At 41.7% G+C, this 12,910-nt stretch overlaps 1 protein-coding gene across 8 annotated transcripts in view; it reads right to left on the reverse strand.

The window, feature by feature from the left end:
• The window catches only part of RHOBTB1 (Rho related BTB domain containing 1), a 70,279-nt gene that overhangs the window by 29,549 nt on the left and 27,820 nt on the right, over positions 1-12,910 (reverse strand). For all 8 annotated transcript variants that reach the window (XM_051823875.3, XM_051823876.3, XM_051823872.3 and 5 more), the window contains 2 exons: positions 11,749-11,950; positions 10,972-11,075 (listed from right to left, as the gene is read on the reverse strand). In XM_051823875.3, coding sequence (XP_051679835.3) covers positions 10,972-11,075; positions 11,749-11,940 — 296 coding nt within the window. In that variant the 5' untranslated portion in view covers positions 11,941-11,950. The remainder of the gene's footprint in view (positions 1-10,971; positions 11,076-11,748; positions 11,951-12,910) is intronic.

A 12,910-nucleotide genomic window follows, 5' to 3' on the forward strand; every position in this document is an offset into this window, starting at 1 on the left:
ACGCTTATCCTCATCAGGCAAACATTCTGGGGGAGAACACATCAAACAAAAAAAATACATGAAATAGGAACTGTGCTAGGTAGCAGGTGCTCAACAGAACATAAAGCAGGGAAGGGGGACAGAAACATTAGGGGTTAGAAGTTGCTGTTGAGAATGAGGTGGCCAGGGTGGGTAACATTTCAGTAAAGACCTGAATGGAAGAAGCCAATATGCTGGTATCTGGGGGAAGAAGGCTTTGGGGGGAGAAACAGCTGGTTCCAAGGCAAGAAGCATGCCTGGGATGTTTTCCTGCGGGAAGAGGCCAAGTTGCTGGAGCAGAGCGGTGAGGGGGAAATAGCAGAAGCTGAACTCAGAGTGCCAGTGATGGGCAGAGGTTAATGAAGGCCTCATAATGTGCGTGGCTTTTCCCTTGAGCAAGCTGGCAAGCCGTTAGAAATTTCTGAGCAGAATGACATGGTGTCATCTATGTTCTAACCTGGTGTCTCTATTTATATAATGGGCACTCACTAAATTTGTGGAAGAAAGATAGAAGAAACAGAGACCAGGAAAGAGGCTGTCATCTCAAGACAGGTGATGATGATGACTTTGCTTGGCATGGGAGGGGTACAGAGGCTGCACTCTGAGTATGATCAACATAGAGTTAGCAGGGTTTGTTCAACGACTGGATGTGGGACACGACCCAGAGTAGTCAAGAGTGATCTGTAAGTTTTGGTTTGAGCAATTCTATTAGCGTTGTTCCTGCATCTTACGCCTGGCTCCGAAATGGCCATTTTGCCTACTGCAACCATTTGCATTTTTCTCTCATTCTGTCTCCGACTTTCAAATAAAATGAAAAAAAAAAAATTAGGAAAAAAAAAACTGGGTTGTACTGGATTATATTGCTGTCTTTCTACTATACTGTAAGATCATTTTTAGGGATTTTGTCCTGTGCCTATTAGTTTCTTTGCCATTATGCACAATACTGTGTCTGTACCAAAAGAGGACTTCACTCAATATTTATTAAATAAAAAGCCTTATAGATACTGGGGACATAAATAGGTCTGCAGACTCAAAGTCTAAAAGAAATGAATGCGTGTAGGCTTAAAATAAGTCAATTAGGAGGTCTATTTAAGTTTTTAATAAACAATGAAAATAGAATGAGAACTGTTATATTTCTTCTGATTATTGTTGCTGAATGTAATATCAGGTATACGGCAGAGGTTAGCCACTTAATCCATTTTAAAAATTATGAGCTTGAACCTATTTAAAATGTTAGTTTATTCCATCTACTTGGATATTTTCGTAATTTTTATAAACTAGAATAACAATGAATTAAAATCCTTCCAGGAAATAGATTATCTCCTAAAGCAAACAAATTTTAAGGAAATGGACAGGTTACTTTCAGGACGAATTCTAGGATTGTTTTTCTTTATTATTTCCTTATTCATTTTTATTTATTTGAAAGGGAGGAAGGAGAGAGGGAGACATGCAGAGAGATTTTTCCATCTGCTGGCTCACTTACCAAATGCCCCCAGCAGCCAAGGATGAACCAGGCGAAAGCAAGAAACCAGGAAGTCAGTCTCTATCTCCCAGGTGGTTTGCAGCGACCCAACGATGTGAGCCATTCTTGCTTCCTCCCATAGTGTGCTGGAATTGGTAGTGGAGCTGGGATGCGGACCCATGTACTCTGATATGGGATGTGGGCCTCTCGAGAGGGGTCTTAACCACTACACCAAACACTTGTAATTCTAGGTAAACTGCAATAGAATTAAGGCTTAATTAAGGAAGCTTTCTATTTCCTAGACCATATTTCTTTTTTTTTTTTAATACAGGAAATAAAAATCACTAAAGGATAGCCAAGGTGATAAATTTATGAATTCACTAATCTGCTTTATCTTTCTGGCATTCAGAAGTTTAACCTTCTAACTATACTCTCCAGGCTGTGGGCAGAGACATTTGGGGGAAGAATTAAGTGGTGAGATAACTTTGCAATCTAATGATGACAAATATTAAAAGTTACTGGTAGGATTGTTGCTAAGACTCACTAAGAAAAATATCTGTGAAAGTGTTCTATGAACTGTAAATTATTATCAGACAAATATGATTATAGCTTCAAAAATCACTAAGGATGCATCTTGTATGTTGCAGCTAATAAGAATGGCAGAACATTTTCATCAAGAGATATTTTCCTTTTGGCTTACCATCTGTGTCCTTTATCGATATGGAATTGCTGAAAGACAGGTAATAGAATTACCCACTGAAGACACTACAGAATTACTCAAAAATCTCTTTCTTTTTACCATCTAATTTAAAGGAGAAAACTGTGTGGGCTGGAAATCAGAAAGTTCCATCACTAACTGACGTTTTTTCTTTTTTCATGATGAAAAGTCAACACAGTTTGCTAAATTTGACCAGCCTGTGAAACTAAAGTTTAGTAAAAGACAAAAAAAAGGAAATTGTATATACAAATCACATTGAATTTGTTAAAAACTAATTAAAAATTTAAATAAAAAAATTTAAAAAAGGAAAAGGGAGGCAGAGAGATGAACGTAATGAACTAGGCTTATGTTATTTACTCTCTTCCCCCCATCTCAGTGGTCTTATTATTCATACTCTGTGGCCTCTTTCGGGCCCATTAATGATTTTCTGAGATGAGGCATAAAGGACCATCTTGCCCAGCCATGAGACCAGGGGCAGCAACCATTATCTTTCCAGGGCCTGGAAAGTGGGTGGAGCCCTGGTCATCAACCAATCCCTGTTGCGATCTCATTTGAAACTCCTCTTTTCCAAGGACGGTTGTGTCCTGGGAATTATGCTGGGTCAGGCACAGGAATCCCAGCACTTCTGATGCTTTTTCTTGCAGCTATGATGTAAGACTAGTATTAGTTCAGAGCAGGAGAGAAAAGACCTTGTGAGACAGCAGACCGAGGTGGCACAGAGCGTGATACAGACAGATCTGTGTTCTAGATGAATCATCTTTCCTGCAACCCCTTGCTTGAGTACTTTAGCACAGGGTATATAGTTTTTCACCACAGACCTAATTTTTAAAAATTACTTGTATTCATTTAGTTGAGTGTATTTTTGTTTTGGAAAAACACAAAACTGTAACAATTTACCTTCAACCGTTGCATTTAATGCTCCTATAGGTGTACAGATGGATTAAAAATATACATTAAAAGTACTGATTTATTATTTACTATTTATCTTTAATTAAAGATTTATTTTATTTATTTGAAAGAGATGGAGAGACAGTGAGTTAGAGAGAGAGAGAGAGAGAGGGTCTTCCCTGTGCTGGTTCATTCCCCAAATGGTTGCAATGACCAGGGCTGGGCCAAGCTGAAGCCAGGAGCCAGGAGCGTCATCTGGGTCTCATGTTGGTGCAGTCTTGGGCCATCATCCACTGCTTTCCCAGGCACACTAGCAGGGAGCTGGATCAGAAGTGGAGCAACCAGGGGTAGAACCAGCAGCCATATGGGATGCCGGTGCTGCAGGCAGTGTCTTAACCCACTACTCTGCAATGCCAGACCCCCCAAATTATTTTTATAAAAATCTTGGAGAGGCACCAGGAAAAACAACTTATGATTTGAAAAACACTGTTATTACTACAAGTAATTCTCTGTTCAAGAATATGCATTCAAATGAGCATTTATAAAATTTACAAATTAAAAAACCTAGTGGAAAAGAGGGATTCTTTGAGTGCGGCTGAGTGTACTTCCTTCCTTTTTCCTTTGGCCTCACAGACCATCTTTTCATTTGTGGATTCATTAAGGAAAGGTCAACCCCCGGCATTTTCATCTTCATCACTGTCATTTGTTACTGTTGCTATAAATGTGCACATATAATCCTGGTATTGATAAATACTCAACTGATAGATTCATTCACTCCTTCAACTAACACTAATTAGGCTTCCACTATATACCAAGCCCAGACATTAAGGATAGAGATTAAAAAGACAAATATCTGTCCTAAAAATACTAGGAACAATAGAATAAGGCGAATGAGACAAAATGAAGGAGCTGATTTTCACACAATGCAGTCACTGCTCCCACAGAGATCTGCAAAGGTGTCTATGGGAACATAAGGGAGACATACCGGATTCTGAGTGAGACAGAGCAGGAGAACTTCTGGGAGCATATGATACTGGTCCCAATTCTTAGAGTACCAGTAGTAATTACTTAAGAATAGGTGAGGTAGGAGTGTAATTTCTATGTGACAGAATGCATGCTAGCGGGTGCAGAGGCTACAGAGAACACAGAACTATAAATATTTTATGTCTGGAACACGAAATGAGGCTGGAAAGGTAGACTGGGAGTCAGTCCAAGAAACAAACACAAGTAGAGTCTCACATTCCTGGTGCAGCTCCCAATCTAAGTGAGAAGACACGCCAATTACCCACCCAATTCCCATCTGGGGTGGTGGGATATACAATGGAGGTCTGCATACTCCGAGAGATACCATCATATTCTCTAGTTCTGGAACAAACAACCTACCAAAGCCAAAATTGTTACCGTTTGCTGGAGAAACTGAACACTTTCACAGAACTTGGTGTTCTCTATTGGGCTATCATATGGTACCCATTGAAACCTATCTTTTTAGAAAAAGATACAAACATAACTTCAGCCAAAGCAGCAGGCTACTTGGTCAGACTATTGTCCACTGAGCCCAGGGCTCTATCTCTGGGAAAATGGAACCAGGTTGATCTTGCCTGACGATATGATAGTGTACCTCATTAGCCTTGAGCATCTATAAATATCCCATTTCCCATATTTAGCTGTTAAGGGTCTGGTTCCATTTTTTTTTTCATATAAACGATTTATGTTTTCATTGGACTTAAAGTTCAAAAACAAATTAAAACATGTAGTATATTATGCACACTTTCCCCACCTATCATAGACAACTTTGTCTATAAAGATATTTCTCTTCTTAAAAATTTTATTGAGATATAATTGGAATACACTAAACTGCATATTTAATGTGTTTAATTTGATCAGCTTTGATAAATGCACTTCCCTTGAAAATATCAGCCCAGTGAAGGTAACAAGCATGTCCAACACTCCCAAAGTATTCTTATGTTCCTCTGTCACCCATCCCTCCCCTCCATCGTCTTTTACGGGCAACTAGTGATCTATTTCCTGTCACTAAAAAGTAGACTGCATTTTCTAGAATTTTACTGAAATGGAATCACACAGAATGTGTTCCTTTTTGTCTGGCACCCCTCAGTCAGGAGCTCTCTCTCTACTTGTCAGGGACTGAGCTTTGGTAAAGAGCACCATGATAGTTCCATCATTGTGTTTACAACATGGGGCCTGGGGCAGGACGTGTTTCTTTCTTTCTTTTCTTTTTCTTTCTTTCTTTCTTTTTTTTTTTTTACAGGCAGAGTGGACAGTGAGAGAGAGAGACAGAGAGAAAGGTCTTCCTTTTGCCGTTGGTTCACCCTCCAATGGCCACCGCTGATCCGAAGGCAGGAGCCAGGTGCTTCTCCTGGTCTCCCATGGGGTGCAGGGCCCAAGCACTTGGGCCATCCTCTACTGCACTCCCGGGCCACAGCAGAGAGCTGGACTGGAAGAGGGGCAACCGGGACAGAATCCGGCGCCCCAACCGGGACTAGAACCCGGTGTGCTGGCGCCGCTAGGTGGAGGATTAGCCTATTGAGCCGCGGCGCCGGCCAGGACGTGTTTCTTACTCATCCGGCAACTGAGTCACTGCTCCCCAGGACTCCCACCCTGGAACAAGTGCTATGCTTAGGCATATTCAAAGATGAGAGCTAACAGCTTTGGTTTAACTTTTTAGGGAGCTATTCCTGTCTGTTGGGCCAAAGAGCTGTTTTTCTTTGGCCTTTTAGTTTTTTTTTTTTTTTTTTAAATAAGCTGAGCAGTTTTCAGTTCTTGTTGCAGTGGCCCAGAGGAATGAATGTCTGCAGGAGAGAAAGCCCTGATGACTCCCCTAGACTTCTTGAGGCTTGGACTGTGTTTCCATACAGTACATGCACTACTGATTGTCCTCCCTCTGCTACTTCACTAGCCCACCACCTGCCTAGGACCGGGGTGAAGACTGTGAAGCACTTTTGTCTGGTGTAAAATATAAAAGACATGAAAAAAAAAAAACCAAAGCAAACCTCAGTAATCCAGGTGAATCAAGGCAACAACAACAAAAAATCTATGATGAACAAAATATCAATATTTGAAATAAAGTCAGTGTCATCTGACCCTGAGGCAGAAGGGGAAAAAGCAGTAAGTGATCCCGTGTTTTAAAAATTATTAGTTACATTTTATGATGCCAAGGTGAGTGACTCACTTGCCTTGTGCTAGTCCTGGCCCTGACCTGCCTCCTCTGTGATCTGTTTCATGGCACAACAGGCTCCTTGCCATCCTGAAATTATCAGAGGATATTACTTCTAGCCCAGCTTTTAGAATGTGCTAGGGACAATAGGAGTGAACTCAAAATGTGCAGATGACTTCATTTTTTCTTACTTTTCCCCTTAATTACTAGCAAAGCCAGTCCCAGGCAAAAACACAAACGCTGGTCACCTAGAGTCCTGAAGTTTATAAAAGGGCCTCCAATGAGAATTCAAAACAGGGTGTGTTCATGCCGTGTCTGTTACATGGGCCTTCCAAGTGAAACTCGATCTAGACACATATTATCAAAACATAGAGGAATCTGAGCTCTGATTAATGTTATCACTTAAAACACATACTGTACTTTTCATAGGGACTAACAATGCCTGAGAAGAATCAATGTGTGAGAATAAACTGAAAATATGTCCAGAAACCGTTGGAGGTAGGGGTGAGTACAGTGGTTCTGAATATTTTAGGTAAATATTTTTGGGGAGATGCACCAAATAAATTATTGAAGATTCCAATTCTTTCCAAAACGTTTGCTTGGCTGTACCATTTTTACTTCAGGTGAAAGGACTCGGTATTTAGCTCCTATGTAAAGAATTGTTTTTTGCTATAGATTAAAGAATTTAATCTAAATATTCGAGGTGGTGGCATGTGGTGAATTCTGATCTTCAGTGCCCCGATAGGACAGTGTGAGATTCAGGCTACACCAGTGGGAAATTTCAGTTCAACATTTCATCATCGTCAGCCATGACAGCCTGGTAGAGTGGGAAGATATGGGCTTTGGAGTCAGACAGACCTCAGAGAAAAGTTCAGCTCCAGTCTGTCTCGGCTGTCTGATCTTGGCCCTTTCTGTGCCTGTTTTCTCAACTGTGAAATGAGCCTACTTTGTGAGGTCACCAAAAGAACGAAGCAGACAGGCTGCAGGGAGCATGTGGCACGGGCCTGGCCGGGGGTACCCTGATTAAATTATTGCTGTGATTATCACCATAGGCTTTAGTAAGTGTCTGGAATTATCTGAACTGATCAACAAAGATGGTTTCCAAGGAAAGGAAACAACGAAACCTGGAAGTATTTATGTGTGCTGTGACTAGAGAAGAGGGGTTGAGGGGCCCAGTGTCAGGTATTTCAGATTGAGCACTTCATTTTGGTAAGAGTACCAGGGAAAACACTTTTGAGTCGAGTGATATTTCTTTAGGAAGAGGCTCTCTTTCCTTGCCAAAAAAGAGCAGCTGATCACGGTCATGGTTATTATGTACAGTTTTGTTCTTGACATTTTAAAAGATCCAGAAAAGAGCTTCAAAAGTTCATCCAAAAGTCGACAGGAAGCAGTGGTAGGAAGAACGGCTATAAGAGAGTTGGAGTCGTTCATTCCAGAGAAGAGAGGGTCTTTTCATTTCAAATGCATGAAGTGTTAAGACACTGATGCTATCCTATTCCTTTCAAACCCATCAAACAGAAGCAAGCACTCTAATCAAAGCTTTTTCTTAGATGGATGGATGATTTCCCCTCCACAAGGGAAGGAGTCAACTGAGCAGATGGCTTTTTGAGATCTCTTATAGTTGTAAGCCTTTGCACAAATATGGAAGTATAAACAGAAACCCAGCTCACTGATGCAAGGTAATTTCAGTTGCACCCTATTTAAAATGAGGTTGAACAAGCACTTGGAAGGGTGGAAAGAACGGGAGCCAGGAATCAGGTGGAGTGGGTTTGAATCTGCACCCAAGACTCACTTATTGGGGGGAGATATGTCAGTAAAAGAACTCAACTCTGCTCAGTTGCAGCATGGAGACAATGTCTGCCTATTAAAGTTCCTGAAGAGATTAAGTAAGCTAACACTGGCAAAGCCTCTGATATGTTGACTGGCACATAGTGAGTCTTCAATGTATGAAAGCTATTATTCTGGTTGACCAAAAAAAAAAAAAAAAAAAAAAAAAGAAAAAGACTGACAGGTTGCCTTTAAAGCATGAAAAGAGCAAAACCATTCTGGTTATCCTTGTAGTTAAAACCTGCTAGGAAAATTTGCAAATTCAAGTTGGCAGACTGCCTACCACTGACATTCCCTGGACCCACAGGATCCACCCTGCAAACCAGAATTTGTCCAAGTCAAGGAATGCTGGAAGGGCAACTTGCTTCTTTGTGCTAGGAAGCAGAGGAAACTGAAGGCGAAGTCTGAGGCATCTTGGTGTGAATCTGGTTTCTCTCACTGTCACCACATTAATCAAATTAATTCTTTTAAAAAGGTTCCAAATACCTTGGCATAAATTCCCTACAATAGGAATATATTCCACCTGCCTCATCGTTTATGTCTGTGCACATCCCACTGACTTGTGATTCAAACCAAGCATAGTAAAAATGTTAGTCAAAAAACAGACTTGCAAATCAAACTGACTGTCAGAAACCATAATTATGATTTTTCTCCTTTATGAATGATAGAAAGCTAAAAATGGATGTCAGTAAGAAACAGTTTCTCACAGCAATGAAATGCACTGGTCAAAGCTTTAAACTGAATAAAAGTGACTCCTATTTCTATGAGGTTTTTTTCTATAAAATGTAACTTTTTTGGTACAACACCAGCAGTATTCCATATTTAGCATTTACAGACAGGGTTGCTCTGGTTTTTGTTCTTTACTAGCAGGATGCCAGGAGGCTGTGGAGAATAGGAAAAGACATAGGAAACGCAAGGTACAAACATGAACACAAAGAGAGGTCCCAAGGAGAACGTGTCCAGGAACATGGGGGTGTTGCCCCACGCCTCTCTGTTGCTCAGAGAATCAAACTTGGCTTGGAGAGCACTTCCTGTTTCCATCAAAAGGGGAACAGGTTACAGTCAATGGAACCCAACATTCCAGACAAGAAGGCAGAACAATGCACTTTGAGCCTATGCAGTCACAGGAAAGAGCAGCTTATTTTTCTTGGGAGTGAACAAACGCATGATGCCTTCCAAAATGACTCCCTCTATGTTGGGATCTTGTTTGAGTCCCAGTGTAGCTCCATGGAGGCCATGGAGCCATTAAATAATTCCCAAGTGGGAATCACATGATGTTGAAGCAGCCCTTCTCTTACCTTAACACAAGTTTACATTGTGGGGCCACATTAAAATTCACTGCTGCAAATGCATTAATTTCAAGGGTCAGGAAACCACTGGGGTGTTGAAATAGTTGATAGACTTTAACCTAAATATCTCAGTAAGCTCATCTTTAGGTTCACCATTTTCATGGCTTTTTTAGAAAAAGGGGGTATCAAAAGTCATTTGAAATCTATTGCAGCGATCCTGACTTTGCTTAGAGTTATCATTTTCAAATTATGCTTCCTTAAAACCAAAGATATTATCAATCTGAGTGCATAACACTTACAAGCTGGTTCATTTCTTATTATTTCATATGTAGAACTGGATCAAAGACAAAAACTGAAATGGCAACGAAGATAAAAGTCAAGAACATTATGGAAAGAAAAAACAAAACAAAAAACAAACCCCAGGAAGTTCAAGGAAAGTATCTATGATGCTGGACATTTAGCTCAAAAGTCCTCGTTACCAAGGTGATGTTAAAACCATGTTTCACTTCCACATGCCTCTGTCCAAGTCCCCTTAAGCACCCTGGTTGAGACTGTGGATTGACTGTGTGAACTACTTCCCAAGAATAGGTAAAAACTCTTTTAGCAGTTTATTTAGCATTTAAGAGCACTTGCATAAATGCCAATGAAAGTCTGGTCAGGAAGCAACTGGCTTGAAGAAACAGGAACTTTGAAAAATGCTTATCTCAATAGCAAGGGGTAACTCACAAGCTTGGAGTATGTAGTTATCTAATTAATCCAATCCTCTGAGGTCACAGGATGTTTGATGTGAGGAAGGACAACTAAACCATGATACCTAAACTCTATACTTGAAATGAATGCAATTTATAATTAGGTGGTAAAAAAAATTCTGCCTTATCCAGACTTTACTAGATATAGGCCATATACCAGGAGGTAGCTAAAGTTATGGTGACAAGAGAAGTTAAGTATTTTCAGGCACTTTGACTCTGTTTCTATCCATAGTAATGTCCTTCTAGATTAATCTTCCCTTTACTCGCTTTTCCTCTTCCTCTTTTGTCTTCTTCTTCTTTTTTTTTTTTAAATAAAAAATAGACATTAGTGCTTTAGTTAATTTTGGAAATATGCTTTGAGAAGGTCTTTCAGAGATATTTTTTTTTCTTTTTAAAAATGACTCCCAAATAGACTTTTCAGATAACACAAAGCCCAAAGCAAATAGCAGACTCTGCTAATATGGTCATGAAAAGAACAGAGAGACCTTCTGAAGTTGGGTGGCCAAGTGCTAAAATGACTGAAAACACTCTAACAGAAGGCAAATTAAGGTATCACTCAGGAAAGCAGCAGTCAAAGCAGCCCAAGGCTGCAGAATTCTTTGCAAACTTCCCAGTGTAACCAGCACTGGTTGTTTTCAACAAGGTACTTCCTGAGCAGTGAGACAAACTCAGCTTTTCTTGACATCAGGAAACAACACTGTTCTCGTTTTTCCTCTCTGAGACACAGTGCAGAACCCAACACATTTCAAGGACGTATGATGTGGCTCTTGTTGATCTGTGAACTGGCTGCTGATTTGGAAAAGGAAATTGTATTCAAGCTCAAACACACCACACTAGCCGAGGTTTACCTGCCATAAGCAAAACGCCTGTCTTTGTGATGATCACCAAAAGTATCCCAGAGCCTGAGAGAGACGCTCACTTCGTCCACAACATCCCGGGATCGCTCCAAGACCTGCAGGAGAGACAGCATCCGTGCTCAGGGGGACTCAGAGGCTTTCACAGACCAGCTGAGTGCACCCTCTCAAGGCCCCGTCACTCACATTTATCTCCTTATCCCTTCCAACAGGACCTAAGCTAAGTCCTCTCTCTATTCCCGGAACCCCGTGACTCAAACCCTCTTTCAGGATACCAGACCCACATTCCCAAGCTCACGTTTGCTTTGTTTTCTCTTGTGATGCTAAAAACCTTAGTTTTGTTTTGATGTATAGTTTACCCATCATCTCCCCCCCCCCTTTTTTTTTGACAGGCAGAGTGGACAGTGAGAGAGAGAAAGGTCTTCCTTCCGTTGGTTCACTCCCCAAATGGCCGCTATGGCTGGTGTGCTGCGCTGATCCGAAGCCAGGAGCCAGGTGCTTCCTCCTGGTCTCCCATGCGGGTGCAGGGCCCAAGCATTTGGGCATCCTCCACTGCCTTCCCGGGCCACAGCAGAGAGCTGGACTGGAAGAGGAGCAACCGGGACAGAATCTGGCGCCCCAACTGGGACTAGAACCCGGGGTACCGGTGCTGCAGGTAGAGGATTAGCCAAGTGAGCCGCAGCACCGGCCCATCTTCCTAGTTTTTTTTAAAAATTAAACGAACGGCAACTATGTGCCCTACAGATGCTAAAGGCACTCTGCACATCTTACCTCCTGGCAGACACGGTACTGGTCGATGGCCCACACGGTTGGCACATGGGTGGCCAGCAGCTGATACTGCGTCAGCGTAGTGTTGCATGCTCTGGCACAGATCAGCCGTGTCTTCCCCACTGCGTTGTCACCCACGACAACGCACTTGATGGTTTCAACGTTGGGTCTTTCGTAGTCCATGTCAGTGTCCATTTATGACAATCTGTAAGAAGAGAGGTTAATGATACGTTAATACGTTAATGATACTGAGGCTTTGCAGAGTAATCAAAGACATGCGAGGTTCAGGCAGTTTTGCCTTTGTCTGACCACCTCTTTGGAGGTGCCCAAGTGCAGGCAAGCAGTCTGGGACTTCATACTAAGCCTAATGGAAGCTTAAGTTTTCTTTTTATATCTCACACAAGTACAAAAACACCAGACTGTTATTTTGACCCCACAGAGTTTATTCTGGTTAACATATTATTTTCTCCTTGGTTTTCTCTAAACACCACCTTCCTACTGCAGATCCATCCAGACGTGGTCAGGACAGCTGGCACACAGCTATAGCTCACCAGCTACTCGTGTTGACTGGCGTGTGAGACTGGTTACTTGTAGTGTTACCCTCTGATACTGAGGCATAAGCTGCCTGTCAAAACTAATGTCCACCCTATCACAGTCTTCCCAACTTCCAACATCTGCTGATGTTGTTGGGTAGCAGTTGTCCCTAGTTTCAAAACTATTATGGTGACATAGCAGAGAATCAACAGAGCAGGCTGAAAGACTGACTTGAAAGGAGAGTAAGCTGAAGTCTGAATTCCAATATATTAATCCAACTAGCATTTATTCTTTATATTAATCAATTATCGAGAGGTTCTACCATAAAGCAAGATTTAGAAAAAGGAGTCTCGGGGCCAGTGTTGTGGTGTAGCAGGTAAAGCCACTGCCTGCAATGCTGGCATGGCATATGGGCACCAGTTTGAGTCTCAGCTGCTCCACTTTTGATCCAGCTCTCTGCTAGTGTGCCTGGGAAAGCAGTGGAAGATGGCCCAAGTCCTTGAACCCCTGCACCCATGTGGGAGACCTGGAAGAAGGTCCTGGCTCCTGGCTTTGGTTCAGCTCAGCTCTGGCTGTCGTGGCCATTTGGGGAGTGAAGTACCAGATGGAAGATCTCTCTTGTCTCTGTCTC

The sequence above is a fragment of the Oryctolagus cuniculus genome, chromosome 15 (genome assembly GCF_051225735.1).
Source record: "Oryctolagus cuniculus isolate XC-2025 breed Fujian yellow rabbit chromosome 15, ASM5122573v1, whole genome shotgun sequence".
NCBI classification, from domain to species: domain Eukaryota; kingdom Metazoa; phylum Chordata; class Mammalia; order Lagomorpha; family Leporidae; genus Oryctolagus; species Oryctolagus cuniculus.